The 19,072-nt window shown below is 54.5% G+C and overlaps 6 protein-coding genes across 6 annotated transcripts; 3 read left to right on the plus strand and 3 right to left on the minus strand.

Annotated features, from left to right (window-relative positions):
- Positions 1–765: 765 nt before the first annotated feature.
- Positions 766–1,953, minus strand: IWZ02DRAFT_258429 (uncharacterized protein). The gene is made up of 5 exons (XM_066763291.1): positions 1,839–1,953; positions 1,390–1,786; positions 1,277–1,336; positions 890–1,183; positions 766–836 (listed from the first exon to the last, which is right to left on the minus strand). Exons 2-5 carry the CDS (start codon positions 1,494–1,496, stop codon positions 824–826), a joined length of 474 nt encoding a protein of 157 aa, XP_066623123.1. The 5' UTR covers positions 1,497–1,786; positions 1,839–1,953; the 3' UTR covers positions 766–823.
- Positions 1,954–2,536: 583 nt separating this feature from the next.
- IWZ02DRAFT_258445 (uncharacterized protein) lies at positions 2,537–5,665 on the minus strand. The gene is made up of 2 exons (XM_066763292.1): positions 5,631–5,665; positions 2,537–5,564 (listed from the first exon to the last, which is right to left on the minus strand). Exon 2 carries the CDS (start codon positions 5,415–5,417, stop codon positions 2,697–2,699), a length of 2,721 nt encoding a protein of 906 aa, XP_066623124.1. The 5' UTR covers positions 5,418–5,564; positions 5,631–5,665; the 3' UTR covers positions 2,537–2,696.
- A 1,355-nt stretch (positions 5,666–7,020) lies between these two features.
- IWZ02DRAFT_376773 (major facilitator superfamily domain-containing protein) lies at positions 7,021–8,840 on the plus strand (the record flags this gene model as incomplete). The annotated part of the gene is made up of 3 exons (XM_066764908.1): positions 7,021–7,260; positions 7,320–7,677; positions 7,726–8,840. The coding sequence occupies 3 exons, from the start codon at positions 7,021–7,023 to the stop codon at positions 8,838–8,840; spliced, it is 1,713 nt and encodes a 570-aa protein (XP_066623125.1).
- Positions 8,841–10,497: 1,657 nt separating this feature from the next.
- IWZ02DRAFT_377734 (dipeptidyl peptidase IV N-terminal region-domain-containing protein) lies at positions 10,498–14,614 on the minus strand (the record flags this gene model as incomplete). The annotated part of the gene is made up of 6 exons (XM_066764962.1): positions 10,498–10,598; positions 10,656–13,336; positions 13,674–13,851; positions 13,872–14,181; positions 14,234–14,314; positions 14,366–14,614. 6 exons carry the CDS (start codon positions 14,612–14,614, stop codon positions 10,498–10,500), a joined length of 3,600 nt encoding a protein of 1,199 aa, XP_066623126.1.
- Positions 14,615–15,055: 441 nt separating this feature from the next.
- On the plus strand, positions 15,056–16,571 carry IWZ02DRAFT_450888 (uncharacterized protein). The gene is made up of 4 exons (XM_066767493.1): positions 15,056–15,342; positions 15,402–15,425; positions 15,478–15,537; positions 15,594–16,571. The coding sequence occupies exons 1-4, from the start codon at positions 15,310–15,312 to the stop codon at positions 16,071–16,073; spliced, it is 597 nt and encodes a 198-aa protein (XP_066623127.1). The 5' UTR covers positions 15,056–15,309; the 3' UTR covers positions 16,074–16,571.
- A 471-nt stretch (positions 16,572–17,042) lies between these two features.
- Positions 17,043–18,987, plus strand: IWZ02DRAFT_258579 (ATP synthase subunit alpha). Its single transcript, XM_066763293.1, has 4 exons — positions 17,043–17,292; positions 17,348–17,468; positions 17,528–18,135; positions 18,183–18,987. The coding sequence occupies exons 1-4, from the start codon at positions 17,261–17,263 to the stop codon at positions 18,823–18,825; spliced, it is 1,404 nt and encodes a 467-aa protein (XP_066623128.1). The 5' UTR covers positions 17,043–17,260; the 3' UTR covers positions 18,826–18,987.
- The last annotated feature ends 85 nt before the right edge of the window (positions 18,988–19,072 follow it).

Here is a 19,072-nt window from a genome sequence, read left to right on the forward strand (position 1 = left end):
GGGTGGTGGCGGAAGGAGCGGGCTGGCGGGCGCGTTGTAAGATCTCGCGTATGCTCTTCAAACCTCGGACAACGTGCGTAGGCTTCCTATCTAAGCGTGTCGGTGTCGGGGTTGAAGTGTTTGGTGTTTTGGTGATTTAGCGATTTGATATTTTCTTTTTCACTATGTCGTTTTGGTGGACGGTGAGGGGAGGAGCGGGCAAGCGGCAGGTTCTAGTTCGTGAGCAGACTTCGCTTACAGTTGAGACGACAGAAAACGCGCGGAGGCGTGGTCATTGCAGCAGCGTGTTGGTAAGTTTGGTGGTTCGGGGGGGGGGGGGGGGGTTTCATTGTCGTTTTGGTGGGTGCTGGAGGAAGGAGCGGGTCGGCAGGCAGGTTGAGGTTGAACTTCGTGAGCAGACCTCGCTTATGCTTTCGAGACGACAGGAAACATTGAAGAAACCAGTCAATTGTGTGTCTTGTGCTGGACAAAAGCAGACGCGCGAAGCGTTAAAACAACTACATACTAGGTACCTGTACGCAACCAGTCACCTTTGACGTCACTTGTCGCCGACCACCCGACGCGTGGCGCACAGGTCTCATTTCCTCCATCAAACATGCGTTGGCCCTGTTGTCGCAGCGTGTGGATGTTCGGCTTGTGGAAGAGACACTCAGAGAGCAATCAGGAGAGCTGGAATTATTTCAATGATAGCGATGGAATACCGAGTTGTATGACACCAAAGTCAATCCAAGAGGCCGAGAAACACCAAATCCCAACCATTCCAAAGTCCAATGAAAGTCCAATGCCACGATCAAGCTCGACGTTTGATCGTCAAGTCCAGCACCTATCCGTTTCGGCTGCCAACAGTCAGCATACCCCCAGGAGGGGCGTCATTAGTCGACTCACTTACCCCGTAGGAGCTCCCTCGTCGTTGTCATCCTTGTCCATGTCCTCATCTTTATCCTTGTTGTTTTTGAAGTCGTCCTCGGAATCTTCCCATTCCTCATCGTACTCCTCGTCCCCAATGAGAGTTTCCGCGTCATCGTCTAAGTCCTCGGTGCTCTGGATTCTGGTGATGCCCTGAACGCTATGCAAAGTAGGGAGCGAAATTGCATTTCTTCTTCTGCCAGGAAGGGATCTGGATTCTGTAACACTGGCAGCAGCAGCGGCAACAGCAGCAGCAGCTACAGCATTGGCGGTTTCTCTGTGCGTCCGTAAGCAAAGAAACGTTGATAAATTCTGGTAGATTGATAGGAAGATAGAGGTCCAGAAGATGGTGGGGGAACTTGGCACTGACTTCAAATCTGGCTCGAATAGTCTCTTTCCCATCAAAATTTTGTATATGTATGGCTTGGGCCTTGACACAATCAGTCAGCCACAGTTTCTCATGAAAACAAGAGCTGACCATACCATTTCTCCGGCTCGTCTGGATATTTCTTTTTCGCCCGTCGAAGCCTCATTTTGTAGTTCCTTATTTTTCGCCGCTCGAGTGGTGATGGCCGTGAAAACCGTTTCATTGTGAAATGAATGAATGAATGAATGAATGACTGTAGACTGGAGGGATAGGCGAGATGGGGCAGCTGTGTCGACTCAGCGCGATGGAGTAGTCGGGGCACGGGGCGTCAGTTCCATGTTCCAACAACGAAGCAGTTTTCAGAGCAGGAAGGCCCCCTCCTGCTCTCTTCAGAGTCACCTTCCAGGCAAATCCCAATTAATGACATTCCTGATCCATCCCCGCCATCCAAGCCAAACGACATCACTGGACGCCTTCTCTCTATTGTCATTCAACTCGGAGCATTTATGTCCGCTACCACAATGGTTAGAAAAGTACTTCCTCTAAAACTTATCCATGTACTCACAGTCACACCCCTCGCAGTATGAATCCGACGACGTAGAGCAAGCCCACGAGATGGAGCCCGAAGAGAAGAGCACACAGCAACAGCGGGGTGAAGCTTCTCGGGAGCCATGTGTACATCAGAATCGCCGAGGGCAACCGGATGAAAAGCAGCGACAAAAGTCTCGCAAGCGACGTTGGTATCTCCTCTCACTTTAGCTCAAGAGCTTGCTGACAATCTCATCGCAGGTTCAGATGGCGAAGCTCCTTCGGACGATCCCCGCATCACCAAAGCTCGCAAAGTTTCGGAGCACGACGCCGAGGCAGATTCCGTCATGATGGAGACAGAGCGGGACGAACGACAAGATTCCGAGGAATTCCCCGACTTGTTGGCCGATATCCCGATGCCCGATAAAGAAGGTAACAAGGACAATGGCCTGATCTCTCGCGCGGAATTCGATGCCCTCAAGCGAAAGCAGGACGAGACTCGTGCCAGGTTCGATGAGCTTTTCGGGCATATTCACGCTACTCGAGCATGCAGAGATGCGCACGGTGGAGGTCATCGCGGAATGAATGATGAACAGAGGGGTTGACAGGAGCGGTTTTCATGATACAGGGATAGGGTCAGCGTTCTTTTCTCAAGGCCAATCAATACAAGTGCATTTCTTCTTGTGCCTTTTACATGCAGACGTAACGTGAAAGTTGTGACAAGTAGAAGCTCCAGGAGGATGTAGGTAAGGGGTTGTGGCTCCCCATAACAGACCTTGTCTCTTCCTCTAAAACAAGCAAAGAGTCCGTCCCCTGAACTCACTTCCCCGAAACAAGATATTTCTCATCTGACCTTTGCTTGCTGCAACTCTGCATTGAGACGTACTTGCAAGTCCTATAACCAATCCCTCAATCTTCCCTCCTCTCCCTGCAAAACTTCTACCCTTCCCTTACCCAGACCCGCCGCGCTCCTTTCAGCCCCGCCAGCACTGATTGATTCGGCACTGGCACCATCATCGACGCCAACAACCTTGATTCTACGCTTCAACTCTTCACGTGCCTTGCCTCTTTTCCGCTCCCGCTGCATCTCAACAGCCTTGCGCATAAGCGAAAGGCCAGGAGTGACGAGCGAGCGCCGAGGCGCGTCGTCTGCCAACACAGAAACAGGCGTCACGGGCAACGATGTCGACGTCGTCGTGGCAGAGGAGGAAGACGACGCCGAAGGCAAGGGCGGTAGCGGCGCAGAGCGCGGCGAGAAGTCGGGCAGAGTTGAGGAGCTCGGGGAGAGCATGCGCGGTTGCGGGCTGTAGTCATGCGGAGGAAGGGGCGGAGGGGGTGGCGGCCCGGGGCTGTGATGTGGACGCAGAGACAGTGCTGCTGCCGCAGTTTTTGATTTTGTTTTTCGGCGCGGCTTCATCGACGAAGATGTGGGCACCAATGTCGCCGATTTGGACGGTTCAGCACGCGTCATCGGCCGCGGGTAGCCAACTGATGGGCTCGGGGTGCGTGCGACATTCGCCGGTGCCGACAGAGGCGGCGAGGGGTTTGGACTTGGCTCTGACGTTGTGAGAGCGATCCCAGGGGTAAAGAGCTGGGTGTGGGTAAGGCCATGCTGGAGCGGTGAGGGTGCGTGAGGCGTCTTGCCTGCCGACAGAGGAAGACGCGGGCTTTTGGATGCCAAAGAAGCGGTTGTGGGGGCGGGAGAGAGAAACATTGGAGGCGAGGCGGCCGATGAGGAGGAAAATTGTGAAAAGTGCGATTTTAGGTGCAGAGGTGCCGGCGGCCGCGCCAGCGGCTGCTGTGGGTTGAGTCCTGATCTTTGGAGTGCATTTGGACCCTGTGGCCGAAGGCGTCTTTGCGCGAGAGTCGTGCCTTTGACCGTGGCAAACGCAGATGGCGTTGATGGAGTTGATGGACGACCGGTAGTGGACCTGGGCGTCCCAGGAATTGGTGATATCGGAGGGAGACGCCGGCGATTTTCAGCAGAGGGTCGAGGAGAGGATTCGGTGGATAGTGTAGTAGGCAGGGTTAGAGGAAGCGGAGCCGTGTAGGGCGTGGACTTGTCAATTGCCTTGTCCTTTTTTTTCTTCTTGCTCTTCTTGGACTTCTTGGTTTCTGCAGGCTGAATTATAGAGCGAGGCCGAGAACCGTACATGCCCGAATATCTCTTGGTAGCAGGATACACGCGACTGCGAGGGCGCTGTCTGTTATATCTGGCTGGATTTGATCGTCCACTCTTCACCGGTGCCGTCTCGTTGACGCTAAAGGTGGTGGTTTCAGCCGGCGCAGAGATGGGAATATCACCACTAGTGGCGCTAGTCTCACTTGGCTTTCGGTTATGTTGGGATGGCAGTATCATCTGGAGGGTTCCGGTGGCCAGAGCTGGAGTCTTCTCTTGCACGCTCGCTCTGCGTCGTGGTGGAGACGGGGACCGCGTTTTCGGCTGCGGTTCCTGGTCCACTCCGTCGAATTCGTTCAAAGCTCTTGCCAAGCTGATCGTTTCGATATCGCGCGGACTCTCCACCGGACCCTTTTGCAGTCTCAGAGGTTGCGGTGCCATGTTGGAGTCGTCAGGAGAGACGGGGTGACGGACCAATGGCGGGGTCTCATCATCATCCTCAAACACATCGGGTGTAGGAGCTGCCAGTTCACGATATTGCTCCGCCAAAGCTTTGTGATAATCATGAGAAATTCGGTCCTGCGTCACTCGCCTCGTGGTCTCTTCAAAGTCTTCCCACTCGTCGTTGGCGCCAGGAGCTGCAGACCGTGGAACAAGTTTCTTTGGTGACGTGATGCGGATGGAGAACTGGTGCGCCAGCCCTCTGTCTCCAGGCGAGCCATTTCGTGTAGTTTTGCGGCCTCTTGGCGTCGAATCTGGGGTTTGCAAGCCGTGATTTGAAACTGACTGGCCGCGGCGATCAGGAGTTCCATAGACGGAGCTTGGAGTAACGGGTTGGCTCTCCTTCGCATTAGCAGAAGGCGACGGGGATGGAGGAGCTGGAAATTTCTCCAAAAGAGAAGTTCCCTTGACCTTGTCGGGCACTTTCAAGGGCACTGGTGGAAGCGGTGCTCTTGGGGGTGATCCTCCTGACGCCGGTCTCGGAGAAAATTCCACGATGGTCTCGTATTCAAACGGATGGCGATTTGTAGGTTCCGGGCTTGGGAGTGGCGAAGTATCTGGTAGGAGAGGATCAAATGCCCTTGGCTCCAGAAAAAGCTGTCCAGGTCCTTTGCCTCGATCCGCACCAGCCTGGTCTCGCGAGGGTGGAACATAAGTTTCGGGTTGCAGGACAATGCCATCTGGAGAGTGCACCTCGAATTCCGGCTTAGATTGAGCGTCGTCATAATCCCATGTTGAAGGTCTTGTCCAAGAGGATTCTCCCGAGATGCTGCTATGTGGATTCGGGGTCGTGACTGAGCCTGGGGATGAAGTTTCTGGCAGCTGAAAAACAGATTGGCCTGACTGGATTGGCGAAGGCTGCTGTGGTGGTGAATTTGACGGCGGAACAGTCTTTACAAAATCTCTAAAAGAAGGAACCTGCTTCTCTGCGCCGTCAAACGACTGTGAAGCCGGCCCATACAGAGGCCGCGCAACTGGGTGGTTGTAAGGCATCATTCACTGCTTCTTCACATGGAAGAGGAGCAGGCTAGGAACCTTCGCATCATGAAGGCGAGTGTTGCAAACACATTTGACCGTCTTCATCCAAAACAAAGGACCTTGAAGGTCCACGTGCGGAATGTCACAAGCATTCCGGATCAAGTGCTTGGCGATGTGAGGACAAAGAGGGCAGACGTAAGATGACGCGATTGGGACTCGACTGGGGCTTACGGATATATTTTTATGACGCAGGATGCGTCGTTTCTTTGCGATCATGTTAGGTATGCCATTTGGTGAAAGCGAAGGTAGTGCCAACAGAACAAGGCAGAGAGGGGGGTCGGCGGCCGCCTCGGTGCAGTGAATGCCTTGATATTGTGCTGCGACACAAAGAAGGTAAGTGTTGCACTCACTGCCTCCGGCACATTGAGCAAGAGAAAAGAGTAGTAAATCAGCTTAGCGTCACAACAAGCCATCCAATCCTGAGGGAATCTCGGTCGAGGGCTGGCCGAGCGTGCCGTGCCTCGTCAGCTATATCCGGGTGGCGAGCCGAGCGAGCGTACGTGGATATCAGAGAATTCATCATGGCGCTGAAGAAAGAGAGGGCGACTACGGAATCGGGTTGTGAGAGTGGTGCTCGGAATAGCTGTTGAGAGGTTTCGACGGAAGAGGCGGACAGACGTCCAGGCCCGCTAGCCATCATGGCGCTAAGCCTAGAGCGAATAGGAACTTGAGTCGCCACTCCCAGCCTCCCAACCACATGTGGCAGACTTCACTCCACCAACGCTAAAACTTTTGCTTCCACGTCGTTTTACGCACCTTTCAGCACCAGTCGCCAGCTCATGCAGCTACCTCCCACCGAGCGGTCCTGCCCAGGGCCTGTGGGTGCGGATAGCGGCTCCCCTGTGCAGATCTGGCACGGCTTGGGCCAGCATGAGACCCTGAAGAGAGCGGTATACAACATTTCTAATTTCCTGACCCAGTGACCGCGCCATGAGGTGGTGCAGTGGGCCCGCTGTTTGGGACGATTAAGATTCCAATGGCAGCCACGTTCTGTTCCGTTCAAATGTAGTCTCGGATCCGCCGGAGCCAGGAAGGGTCCCGGAGAAGAAACAAAGTCCAACACCAAGATTTGGATTTCGCCAGCTTGAGAGCGACGCGCAGCTCATTCGTTTGCCCATGTAGCCGAAACTATTGTCATATCTGGGCCGTTGACCTTGTCCCACTGGCGTCATATGTCAACACAATTGCCGGTCATCGCCCAGTAAGTACTTGTACTAGTCTCACTGCATGGCCAAAGTATAAGCCCAACCGCTTGGACCAGTCTGTTCTATTCTGTCCCCAACGGTCTAGTCTGCAGTCCATTCCTCCGCCCCCGTCTTTAGGTTCAACTGGAGGTATCAGGGCAAACTTAGCACATTCTTTTGTACTTAACTGAGAAGCCCTCTACATTGTACAGCGTCACAAGTCAAGCAACATGTCGCCTCCGCCCAACATGTCGTATCCATCACACCATGTGGGCGAGGAGCACCCGCAATTCTTGTCGCCATCCACCCATGATTCCTTGTATTCATCAATACCGGAATCAGCCCTGACAACGGCACCAACCTCGAGAGCCCTTTCCATGAAGTCTGGGCACTTTTCCGGTCACTACTTCAGCAGTTTCAATTCCACCGAAGTCCTTGCCTTACCAACACGAAGATTATCATACTTTGAACACGACGACGAGAACAGTTCTTCGAGGACGAATTTTCGGCTTTCAGATTTCAAGCCCGGCTGGCGTTTCTATGTTGCTTTTGGTTCGCTTAGCGTTGTATCTTTGATGGCGGCTCTAGATGCAACCAGCATTTCAGTTGCACTCCCGGTATGTTCTTCTCTTTTCAGTGTGCCCATCCAAGATATCCTTTTCTGATTCGCATGCAGGTAATGGCAAAGAAACTCAACGGATCTGCCATTGAAGCATTCTGGTCTGGAACATCATTCCTTCTCACATGTACGGTGTTCCAACCCGTCCTGGGAACATTTAGCACAGTCTTTGGACGCAAGCCTATCCTGATCTTGTCCTTGATATTCTTCGGCATTGGTGCCATTGTGGCTGCGTTGGCCAACGACTTCGGAGTCATTCTGGTCGGACGTAGTATTCAAGGTATCGGAGGTGGTGGAATCCTGGTCCTGGAAGAGGTCATTGTCACAGACATGGTTCCCCTGCGGGATAGAGGCAAATGGATGAGTGTTGTCAGTGCAGTGTGGGCACTTGGTACTGTCGCAGGACCGGTCCTGGGTAGGTCAGCTCCTCGATCACTTTTGACTGTTCTAACATACAGTTTAGGTGGTGGTTTCTCCGAGAATGTGAGTTGGAGATGGATCTTCTGGATCAACCTTCCGTTCATAGGTGTCGGCGCACCTCTCGTCCTGCTCTTCCTCAACCTCCACCATCGACCCAGCGACTTGATCGACAGACTGAAATCCATCGACTGGATCGGAATTGTCGTCTTCGTAGCATCAGCAACAGGTTTCCTCATTCCCGTCACCTGGGGCGGCGTCATGTACGAGTGGTACTCGTGGCGCACGCTTGTCCCTCTCTTTGTATGCGGCGCTGCTCTTGTCGGCTTTGTCATCTACGAGGACCGATTCGCTACGAACCCTATCATCAGGACTCATCTCTTCAAGAACCGCACTTGTGCTTCGGCCTTTGCTCAGACTGTTCTTCACGGCCTCGTACTTTGGTGCGCTCTATACTACGGACCATTTTACTACGAAGCTGTCAAGGGCTATTCGCCCGTCCTCGCCGGTGTTGCACTTTTCCCCCAAACATTTACAGTCGCTCCAGCCGCCATTGTGGTAGGTATTGCCATTGCCTGGACTGGCCGCTACCGCTGGGCTTTGTGGTCAGGCTGGTTCCTGACCACCTTTGGATACGGCCTGTTGATCTACATGGACGTCAACACGACCGTCATTCAGTTCGTTTTCCTCAACATAATCCCCGGTGCCGGTACCGGCATCCTCTTTCCCAGCATGGCCATGGCAGTACAAGCCGCAGCCTCCAATGCCGACCAAGCTGCAGCTGTCACCTTGTTCACATTCATGCGTGCATTGGGCCAAACCATTGGCGTTGCCATTGGCGGCGTCGTCTTCCAGAACGAGATGCGCAGCAAGCTGCAATCGTTTGGAGGGGAGCTCGCCGCGCAAGCAGGAGACCTCTCCAGGGATGCCAGTGCGCTTGTGCAAGTCATCAAGTCGATGCCCGACAGCGCTGAAAAATACAATCTCCGCCTCGCCTACGTCTTCGCGCTGCGCCGCGTCTGGATCGTCATGTGCGCTGTCGGCGCGCTCGCCTTTGTCATCAGCTTCTGGGTCGAGGGGTTGCCGCTGGACCGAGCCCTCGAAACAGATCAGGGCTTCATTCACGACCGTCGCTCAGAAATTGACGACGAGAAGGATTGAAACAACTAATGTAGTGCTTTTCTTTTACTAGAGAGAGACGGGGCGGAGCAGCATGTTTCGAATTTGAACGGGTAGAATACCGCGGCAGCGACTGATTTGCAGAAGCGTTGGCGCGCTTTGCTTGATTTGGAGATTGGGACGGCATTATTTACCTATCTCATGTTCAGGCGTTTCCGGGATGTTTCCATGCTCGCTGGCTGGCTGGGTGGGCCGAATTCACCATACCATACCAACGCTTGTTTCCAGTAATCATGTGGCTCTACATGCAGCAGAAATTCTACACCATCATCTTCATCCACCGTTCTGGCTCAATGCTTCCCCCACAACCTCACTTGGATGCAGACGCGCGTTTCATTCGCCTCCCAACGCCTCTCTCCGCATGCACCTCCTAGCGAATGATACCGCGGCTCGGCGGGAGAGGCAAAAGGGAGGCCCCGTGTCGAGCCGAGCGGCAGAGGATTAGCGACGGACCACCCACCCACTGCGGCTCCAAAACACACGAAAGCAAGAGGCAGGCCCAAAGGACGCATAAGATTGGTTTGGTTTCGACGCGGGACGCCATGCCGGATCGAAACAACGATCCGTCTGCCGTCTTGCCTGCTCACTGGACGACGGATCATGCTAACGCCGGTGAGTATGAGTTTACTCCTTCTCTGAGACAAGCCCTCGCGATTTGCGCCACGGGTAGCTCGGAGGGCGGCCGGCAGCTACGGTAAGGTGGGTAAGGGAGGTAATGTACCAACCTATCTTACTTGTCGCTTGCGCAATCAACGTGGGTGAGACGGTTCCGTCGTCTCTTTCCTTTCCTTCCATTCCCTTATCCGCAGCCAACCGCGCAGCCACGCGGATGGATGGACGGAAGGCGCGCGGGTGGATACCTCCTACGCGTCCATCCACGCAGAGGGTGAAGGAGCAACGAGGCTAGTCTGGCAAACGGTCACCTGGGTGGACGATCATGTTGGTGGTGAAGGACAGGCAAGCCAATGCGTAGACAACAACACACTCTACTCAGCGCGAGGGCGCATACAAGGGAAGCCACCAAGTCTACCTATCCAACAAAAAGTCGCCATACAATCTGCTCAAAAGAAAAAAAGAGAGAAAGAGAAAAAATGAAAAAAATGAAAAAAGAAAAAAAGAAAAAAAAAAGAAAAACTCTCTTGAACGAGCCGCAGCGCCTCGGCCGAGTTGGTGTGTGAGTCCCTCTTCCAATCTTTCCGCGATAAATCCCTTTCCTAAACTCTGTATTTGGCCACCCAACTGAGTCTGTACCTTGACTTGTGCACATGCTTCGTGTTGGGATCCAGTCGGAGCGTCTTATTTCTGCTTTTCTGCGCTTCTCGTCCTGTGCTGTCCACGGCTGTCTGTCAAGACAATCTTGGCACGCAATCAATGAGCCGGGAACATCCGTAAACTCATCAGATCACTCTGGTGCGCATTGGCGTAAGAAGTGGTATAGTGACAGTAGTGGTACATGACAGATTGAAAAACTCCCATTCTCTTTGAAATTGCCTGCTTTTCTGCCTGCCCTGCCTCATAGTGCAGCATCTCTTGCGAAGCAGCCGTGACGTTTCCCGTGCCTTTACCGAAGGAAATAAAAAAGCAAAATTCATCCCTCGATTGCGATTCCATGCTCTTTAGAAATTTCGAAGTATCTTCGTCATCGTCGATGTGAGATTCCATCGATTGTGGAGATGGGTTTGGGGTTGGCCGTCTTGAGCCATTCGCCGTTGAAAGCGTTGATGAGCCAGTTGTTCAGCTCTACGGGCAAGTCAGCAAACGGTAGAGCACGAGACAACGAACGAGGGGAAAGCTTACTATCATAGACGATCGTGTTTGCATTGTGAAAGAAGATGCCGTGGTCGCTGTCGGGAAAGACGTGGACGTCGTAATTCTCGACGCCCGCAAGGTCCAGGCGATCGAGCAAGGCCAGGCTGTTCTGGAAGTGGACGTTGTCGTCGGCGACGCCGTGCATGACGAGGAAGCGCACGTTCCGCGCCAGCGCCGTCGTGTTGCGGATGGCGACCTGGTCGTAGCCCTGAGGGTTGTGCTGCGGCGTGTGCATGTAGCGCTCCGTGTAGATGCTGTCGTAGTACCGCCAGTCGGTTACGGGCGCTACCGCCATGCCGTACTTGAACGTTTCGCCCGCGTCTTGCTCCAGTGTCTTGAGCGTCATGAAGCCGCCATAGCTCCAGCCCCAGATGGCCATGCGCTCCGCGTCGACGTAGCTCTTCTCCCTGAACATCTTAGCGACGAGGATTTGGTCGACCGATTCGTAGTGGCCAAGGTTTCCGCGGACGACGCAGCGCCCCTTGCGGCCGATGAAGCCCGTCCCGCGACCGTCCACGGTGACGACGATGTAGCCGAGTGCAGAAGCGACATAGGCCTGAAAGTCAACCGAAAACTTCTTTGTGACTTGCTGGCTGCCAGGGCCGTTGTAAAGGAAGAATAGGACAGGATACTGCTTGCTGGAGTCAAAGTGAGGAGGACGTCTCTCAACAATGTTCAGATCCAAGTCGTCGACTTTGAAGGTAGAGTAAACCAGAGTTGGCAGCTCGTGTTGCCGTGCCATAGTTGCCAGCATGGGATTTTCTTCGACGATGCTCGAGTAAGACGACGAAGAGCTGGGAGTGCTAATAATCTTTTGCCAAGGAATGTTGGGCCCTTGATATGAGAGAAGCGCGTACCCAGCTCCACTAGAAAATTCGACATCGTGGTAGCCCTCCTGGCTAGTATCTGTCAAAGCCTCGAAGGCACCACCTTCGAGATTGACACGGTAGACATGTCGCTGAATGGAGCTCTCCCGAGTGGCGACAAAGTAGACGTAGTTCTTCTTGAGGTCGACGGCAGATGGTGCATCAACGACTTCCCAGTTGCCTTCTGTAAGCAGTACTGGCTTCGAAGAATTCAAGGGCGTAAAGTAACCGAGATGGTCAAAACCGTTGTGAATGATCATGTCAATGTAGCCGTCATGAGGACGTCCGTTTTCTGGGTCGGCGGGGACAAAGGTCGTCTTTTGATTGACCTCAAACCATCCATCGTCCAGGGCGGCGACATTTTCAGTACGCACAATTCTTCCATTTCGAGCACGAACGTCGACGAGGCTGATTTTGAGTACGTCGCTTTCGCGGTTCGTCTCGCGGATCAACACCTGCTCGTTCTTGGCCCACACGACTTCTGTAATCAATCGATCGAGATCAGAGAAGTCTTGGTCGATTTTGACGGAAAAGACCTCCTTTTTCTGAATGTCATAAAATTGTAGGCTGACGATCGGGTTGGGCGCCCCTGCCTTGGGATACTTGATGTCGCGAACCTCTGGATAGTCCTCTTCACCTCCCTTTGGTTGAGCGCCGCTAGGCCTGGAGAAGAAATACTGGACAGGATACGTTGGAACCTGAGACTCGTCGGTGCGGAGAAAGGCAATGTAGTTGCCATCCTGGGACCACCAAGTAGCAACGCGGCCGCTAAATACTTCCTCTTCATAGACCCAGTCAGGAACGCCATAGAAGAGGTCGGGGCTGCCGTCGCTGGTAATTCTCGTAAGTGTGGTGGTTTCTAGCCGGCGCAGGAACATGTTGCTCTCTCTCGTAAACACGATTGCGTCCGAATTCGGAGACCACGTCGCAAGCTGAATTCTGACATCCGGGTGCTGGGTATCCAAGGGCTCACCAGTCTGCGTTTCCACGTTGAAGAGATAGTAGATTCCGTAAAAAGAGTGTCTCCAGTTGTGCTCCCTGTTCGTCATGACGAGCACCTTTTTGAAATCCGGCGACGGCCAGACTTCCTGCGGTTGCACCCATTTATCCCCAACGTAAAAGCCCGCACCCTTCATGAGAACGGTGGTATGTTCAGAAGCTTCTTTTTCGTCCCTGTGATGGACATCTTCGACAATGAGGTAGCCCTTCTTGTGCTTGCCACCCTTCTCCAGTAGCAGTCCATCTTCACCATTGGGTCCAGCTATCCAGGACAACCAATGTCTTTTAGGACTCCACTGTCCACGAAGCACCTCGTCCAGCTTAACTTTGCGTCCGGATCCTCTCGAGCTTGTCGCGGCCGGGTCGTGTGGCTTTGTCGAGGCGTGGTGGTAGGAGCCTTTGGAGATGAATGCGACCAAAGCAAATGCCCACCCCGTCGCGCATATTATACCAAGGATCCATAACCATCGTTGGAGTCGTTTGTCTGCGGGCCGCACTCGACCGTAGTGGTGGCCATCCTCAATGTCAAATGCCTGTCCTCGCGACGTGTTGTTGGGGCTGTTTGCGTCCGTGTATGGCTCGGATGCCCGCGCCTTCGAGTACTCGCCGTTCAAACCCTCGAGGACTAGCGAGGTGGTCGACGCAGTGCTCGTCGAGGCACGCGGCCCGTCTTCTGATTCCCGCGGCGCATCAGCGACTTCTTTGGTGAGTGGCTGCGTCTCCTCGTCGTTGAGGGGACGCTCCTTGGACATGGCGAGTCTCTCGGCGGTGGTTGTATGGTCGTGGGGTTGGTGGGCAACAACACTAGCAATTGTTTAGCGCAGCCGCCATCAGCTAGCCCGCTGGTCGGCCGGAAAATTAATTAGAGACTGGAATGTGTCGGTTCCTCGCATGGAGGCTGGTGGATTGCAAGTTATCTACTCAGAGCACGTTGGGCATGAATGCAGGCATCCTCCGGGCGACGCCAAGAGAGCTCTTTATTGGTGTGCGCCGAATTGACCGCTATTGATCACTATTTGCGGACCGACCAACATTAACACACACGACACATGTCAAAGGAATGAAAAACTTGTAGATCCTGCATGTATTCCATCAATCGGCTGGTTTGTGGTCCACAGCCACGCATAATCGTTTCGGAGACACGTCGGAAGGCCTCCCGCGTCCATTGTTTTGCATTATTTGGTGATCTGTTGCCCCCAAAATACGACGAGAGCATCTGTAGCTTCGTTGCTTTCGTTTCGCAGGGCGCTGGAAATGTGGCCCTGTGGCAAACTTGTTGGTCTGGGAACCTTGCCCTTCCCAGTGTCGCACAGTCGAAGCTCTTCCGTTTGATCAAAACGGTTCGAAGCTTGCGGACTTTGCCTGTTCGAGTATCCAACTCCATGTTCCCAAATATTACGGGTTCTCGTTGAGAGGTCTGACATAAACATAAGCAGCAGCCCCAGGAGTACAGTTGGAAGGGGCGGATGTTCAACGTACCCAAGATAGTCCTCCTTGATGGTCGCAATGGCGTACATGTTGCCCATTTCCGTACGGAGACCCTTGATCTTGACACGGACGTGGGTGCCTTTCTCAATAACCTGATCTGCGTTGTTGGTCCACTGTGGAGGAGTGGCGTTGCCGTCGTACTTGATGTTGCTGGGAATCATCTGGTTGGAGTTAGAACCTGCGCCTCGACGGGCCTCGAGCTCGATTACATACGCTGGAGACTACGAAGCCGTTGAGGGGGCCGATTTCAACAAAGAAGCCAGAGTCGTGGACAGCAGTGACGATTCCGTCCATCTGCACGCCGGTCAATGCCCAGATCGTATTCCGCAGTGCATCTAAACCTACAATCTCGCCTTTGAAGGGTCTCCACACAATGGCCTTGAAGTGAACGTTGTATTCAATATAGCCAGTTCCAGGCATCACGCGACCTTCCGACTTGTCCTGGGAGTCCATGACGCAGATGATGAAGTAGTTTTCAATCTGAATTCCCTCAACATCTTGTTTTAAGCGCTCCTCGATATACTCGTGTACGTTGGGGCCCAGAAACGATGGATGAAGAGTGATGGTGCGCTCAAGCTCGTGGAGAAAGAACATGATGCCGGAGTGGCGCGCAGCGCAACGGGGCGCTCTGAAGACGGCGGTTTTCGAGCTTGGGTCGGAGGAGCGATCAGGCGGTGGTGCGGCCGGGGTATAACAGGGCGGTCGGCGAGTGCGACCTTGGTTAAAGATGCGCAGGTATCGAAGGCGGTGGTGGGAGTTGCAGGCGTGGTAGGTAATTGGGTGGAAGTTTGGACGGAAGAGCTCTCCCCACGGGTGCGCACCGAGCGAGCTGGTCCAGGCCGACGACGCGCTCGCACACCCCGCAGTCGAGGACGGCGGCACTGCAAAACGAGGAGGGAGCACGCGACGGCGGGACAGCGCGTCTGGGGACGGGCGCTGGGGCGACACGAGCAGGTCGAGTAAGGCAAGGTACGACTGGAGGTGACAGGCGGTGATGTTGAAGTTGCGGAACAGGCAATATTTGCGCGCGGCTGGCACATGTGACGGCGACGGCGACGGCGACGGCGACGGGAGCTGCGGCTGGGGAAGAAGCCGACGGCTCCATGACGAACGACGGCTTGGTCTGTCCGCTCTCCACGGAACGGGGTGCCCACACCACCTCGGTCACCATATATCTCCTGTAAGACCTCTTCGGCTGGCCATTTTTCGACTCTGCTTTGGGACTTCTTCTTTCCGCCTCTCTCCACCCAGTCCTATCTACTGTTGCTCCCACACGGCCTCACTCCACCATGGCTCTGAACCTCGAGAAGCAGCTCACCTTTGTACGTGCCGCACCAACCTCAGCACAGCCTGCGCCTGTCGCATGAGCTAACGATCGCAGTATGGGAGCTACCACCATAACCCGGTACGATGACCTCTCGTTGGATTCAACCAGCGCAAATTGACACTCTTTCCAGGTCAACATTGGCGTCCACATTACTTGCGTCCCGCTTATCATGATGACGGCCTTTCTTTTCGTAAGCCTTCTGCGCGTTGTGGACCCAGCTACACCGTGACTGACCAGCAATCGCAGCTCGCCAACACCCCGGCGATTTCTCTTCCAGCGGCCGTCTCCGTTCCGAATCTCCCGCTCAATGCTGCCACCGGATTTGCCGCCCTATATTCATTTCTGTACATTTTAATGGAACCTGTAGCTGGAGGACTGCTTGCACCGCTCCTCTTTGCGGGCACAGCCTGCGTTCAACACCTGCTGGCCACATACGGCGCGACTGCCAACTGGTGGGCGCTAGGCCTTCACATTTTTTCGTGGGTCGCCCAATTCGTTGGCCATGGCAAGTTTGAGGGTCGCGCTCCAGCCTTGCTCGACAACATTGTGCAAGCTTTGTTTCTGGCTCCTCTGTTTGTGTGGCTCGAGGTCCTGTTTTACTTTGGGTACCGCCCCGAACTGAAGAGCCGAATCGACAGTGCCGTAGCGAAGAACCTCCAGAAGTTCAACGAGGACAGGGAAAAGAAAGCAGCCGCGAATGGCAAAGCAAATGGAATCAGCAAGTGAGTAGAGGGGATGCACATAAAAGAGGACGAGGGTTTTGTAAAAGCATAGCTTGGACGGCGGGAAGTGCATGGTTCTTTGACGTAATTCAGCAGATCCACTGGTCTGGGCAGACATATCACGGGAGCTGGTTCAAATTTAAGATTACGCTAGTGGTCCTCTGGGTGGCTCCAGGGTATCAGTCGACCGTCAGCGTGTTTGCACGCAGTTGAGGCGCAACCTGCATAAGCGCCGTTGTAGCCGGGTAAATGCCTTGGGGGGTTCGTCCCAGTCGGGTGTGCCATTCCGGGAGAGGTGTTGAGGTTGAGGGTGGTGGGTAGCACAGCTCGAGGGTTTGGACGAGGCAAGAGAGATAGAAGGAAGCTCGTAGTAAAGCAAACTTGATAAATTGAAAAAAAAAAAAAAAACCCCCCATCAACCTCTACCAAAGGCTGTCAGCGCCGTCCCGTGGCCGGCCGACGGGCGCGATGTTCGGATGCTTGGCGCTTTACTTAAGCGGACTAGCGGCAGTGCGAAGTTGAGAGGAGGCTCGGGTCCTTCGTCCTCTTCCACCAAGAGCTCCATCCCACCGAGCACCACTCTCCCCTCTCCTCCCCCTGCTTCAATCTCAATTGATAGCAGTGCTATCGAACGAAGCTTTCTGAGCACGCAGCCATGTTCAGGAACGCCCTCAGACAGTCCACCCGCACCGTCGGGGCAATCTCTGCCGCTGGCAGAATTGCTTCGGTAAGTCCATCAATCTCATCGCCGCCACGCCTCTCTGCGCGATGCGTTATCGAACCAAGCTTCTTCGACCTCAGTCCTGTCACTTCCGACCCTTTGGACCCCGAATTGGCGCTGCGGCGGCGTCGCTGCAATGCGCTGGAGCTCTTTGCAGGACCCGAGCGCTGACGATTTTTCCGCGCAACCTCAATAGACCCGTACCACCCCCGCTTTCTTCAACGCTGCCTCCAACGGCCTCCGCAGCTATGCCTCCGACGCCAAGGCTGCTCCCACTGAGGTTTCCTCGATCCTCGAGCAGAGGATCCGCGGTGTGCAGGAGGAGGCCGGCCTCGCCGAGACCGGCCGCGTCCTTTCCGTCGGGTACGCTCCCTCGCCAACATCATCAAAACGACGACGAATGCGCATTGGGATTTCTTGGGCTTGTCTGACACTTGGATTGCAGCGACGGTATTGCCCGTGTTCACGGCATGAGCAATGTCCAGGCTGAGGAGCTCGTCGAGTAAGTGCCACCGCGGTTTTGACACGCGGCCTTCCATCAATTGACAGCTTTACAGGTTCGCCTCTGGCGTCAAGGGCATGTGCATGAACCTCGAGGCCGGCCAGGTCGGTGTCGTCTTGTTCGGTTCTGACCGTCTGGTCAAGGAGGGTGAGACCGTCAAGCGTACGGGCGAGATTGTATGTTTCTGAAGCTCCAATGACGTATCCGACTGCAAGGCTGACTGTTATTCACACAGGTCGACGTTCCTGTCGGCCCTGAGCTTCTCGGCCGTGTCGTCGACGCTCTTGGTAACCCCATTGACGGCAAGGGCCCCATCAAGACCTCCGAGAAGCGCCGTGCTCAGCTGAAGGCTCCTGGTATCCTTCCCCGTCGTTCCGTCAACCAGCCCGTGCAGACTGGTCTCAAGTCCGTCGACGCCATGGTTCCCATTGGCCGTGGTCAGCGTGAGTTGATCATTGGTGACCGTCAGACTGGCAAGACTGCTGTCGCTCTCGACGCCATGCTCAACCAGAAGCGGTGGAACTCCACCAACGACGAGACCAAGAAGCTCTACTGCGTCTACGTTGCCGTTGGCCAGAAGCGTTCGACTGTCGCTCAGCTCGTCAAGACCCTCGAGGAGAACGACGCCATGAAGTACTCCGTTGTCGTTGCTGCCACCGCCTCCGAGGCCGCTCCCCTGCAGTACATTGCGCCCTTCACGGGTTGTGCGGTTGGTGAGTGGTTTAGGGACAACGGCAAGCATGCCGTTATCATCTACGACGACCTTTCCAAGCAGGCCGTCGCCTACCGTCAAATGTCCCTGTTGCTGCGTCGTCCCCCCGGACGTGAGGCCTACCCTGGCGAGTAAGTAGTTCCCAGACTTGAGATATGCATCCTCTAACATTGTGCAGCGTTTTCTACCTCCACTCTCGTCTGCTCGAGCGTGCCGCCAAGCTCAGCGACAAGCACGGCGGTGGTTCGCTGACTGCCCTTCCAATCATTGAGACCCAGGGTGGTGACGTGTCTGCCTACATTCCCACCAACGTCATTTCCATCACCGACGGCCAGATCTTCTTGGAGTCCGAGCTGTTCTACAAGGGTGTGCGTCCCGCCATTAACGTCGGTCTTTCCGTCTCTCGGGTCGGTTCCGCTGCCCAGCTCAAGGCCATGAAGCAAGTCGCGGGTTCGCTCAAGCTTTTCTTGGCCCAGTACCGTGAAGTCGCTGCCTTCGCCCAGTTCGGTTCCGACTTGGACGCTGCCACCAAGCAAACCCTCAACCGTGGTGAGCGTCTGACTGAGCTGCTTAAGCAGAAGCAGTACACTCCCATGGCCGTCAACGAGATGGTTCCCCTCATCTTCGCTGGTGTCAACGGTTTCCTCGACAACGTTCCCGTCAACAAGATTCTCCAGTGGGAGGCTGACATCCTTTCCCACCTCAAGACCAACGAGTCTGAACTTCTTGCCACCATTGACCGCGAGGGTGCCCTGAGCAAGGACCTCGAGGCTAAGCTGAGGGATGTTGTCAGGGAGTTCACCAAGAGCTTCACTGCTTAAACGGGGAGGCTCAAAAGGAGTATGTTCTAAGCAAAAAAATCACATTGGTTAGAACGTCGCTGATGAGGGTGACGTTTTAGAGATGTATAATAGAGCATGGTGATTCAAATGGCTGCCTCCAAGTAGGAAAGACCTCTAGTGCATTCTCGAGACCACCTCAAACCACGTCAACTGCATCACCAATTTTCTTTGTCTCTGCTGTTGACACACCAGCCTTTAAGCACGTGGCGACGGGTAGGGACGGTTC

Source organism: Phyllosticta citriasiana (assembly GCF_038021145.1).
Source record: "Phyllosticta citriasiana strain CBS 120426 chromosome Unknown IWZ02scaffold_6, whole genome shotgun sequence".
NCBI classification, from domain to species: Eukaryota; Fungi; Ascomycota; class Dothideomycetes; order Botryosphaeriales; family Phyllostictaceae; genus Phyllosticta; species Phyllosticta citriasiana.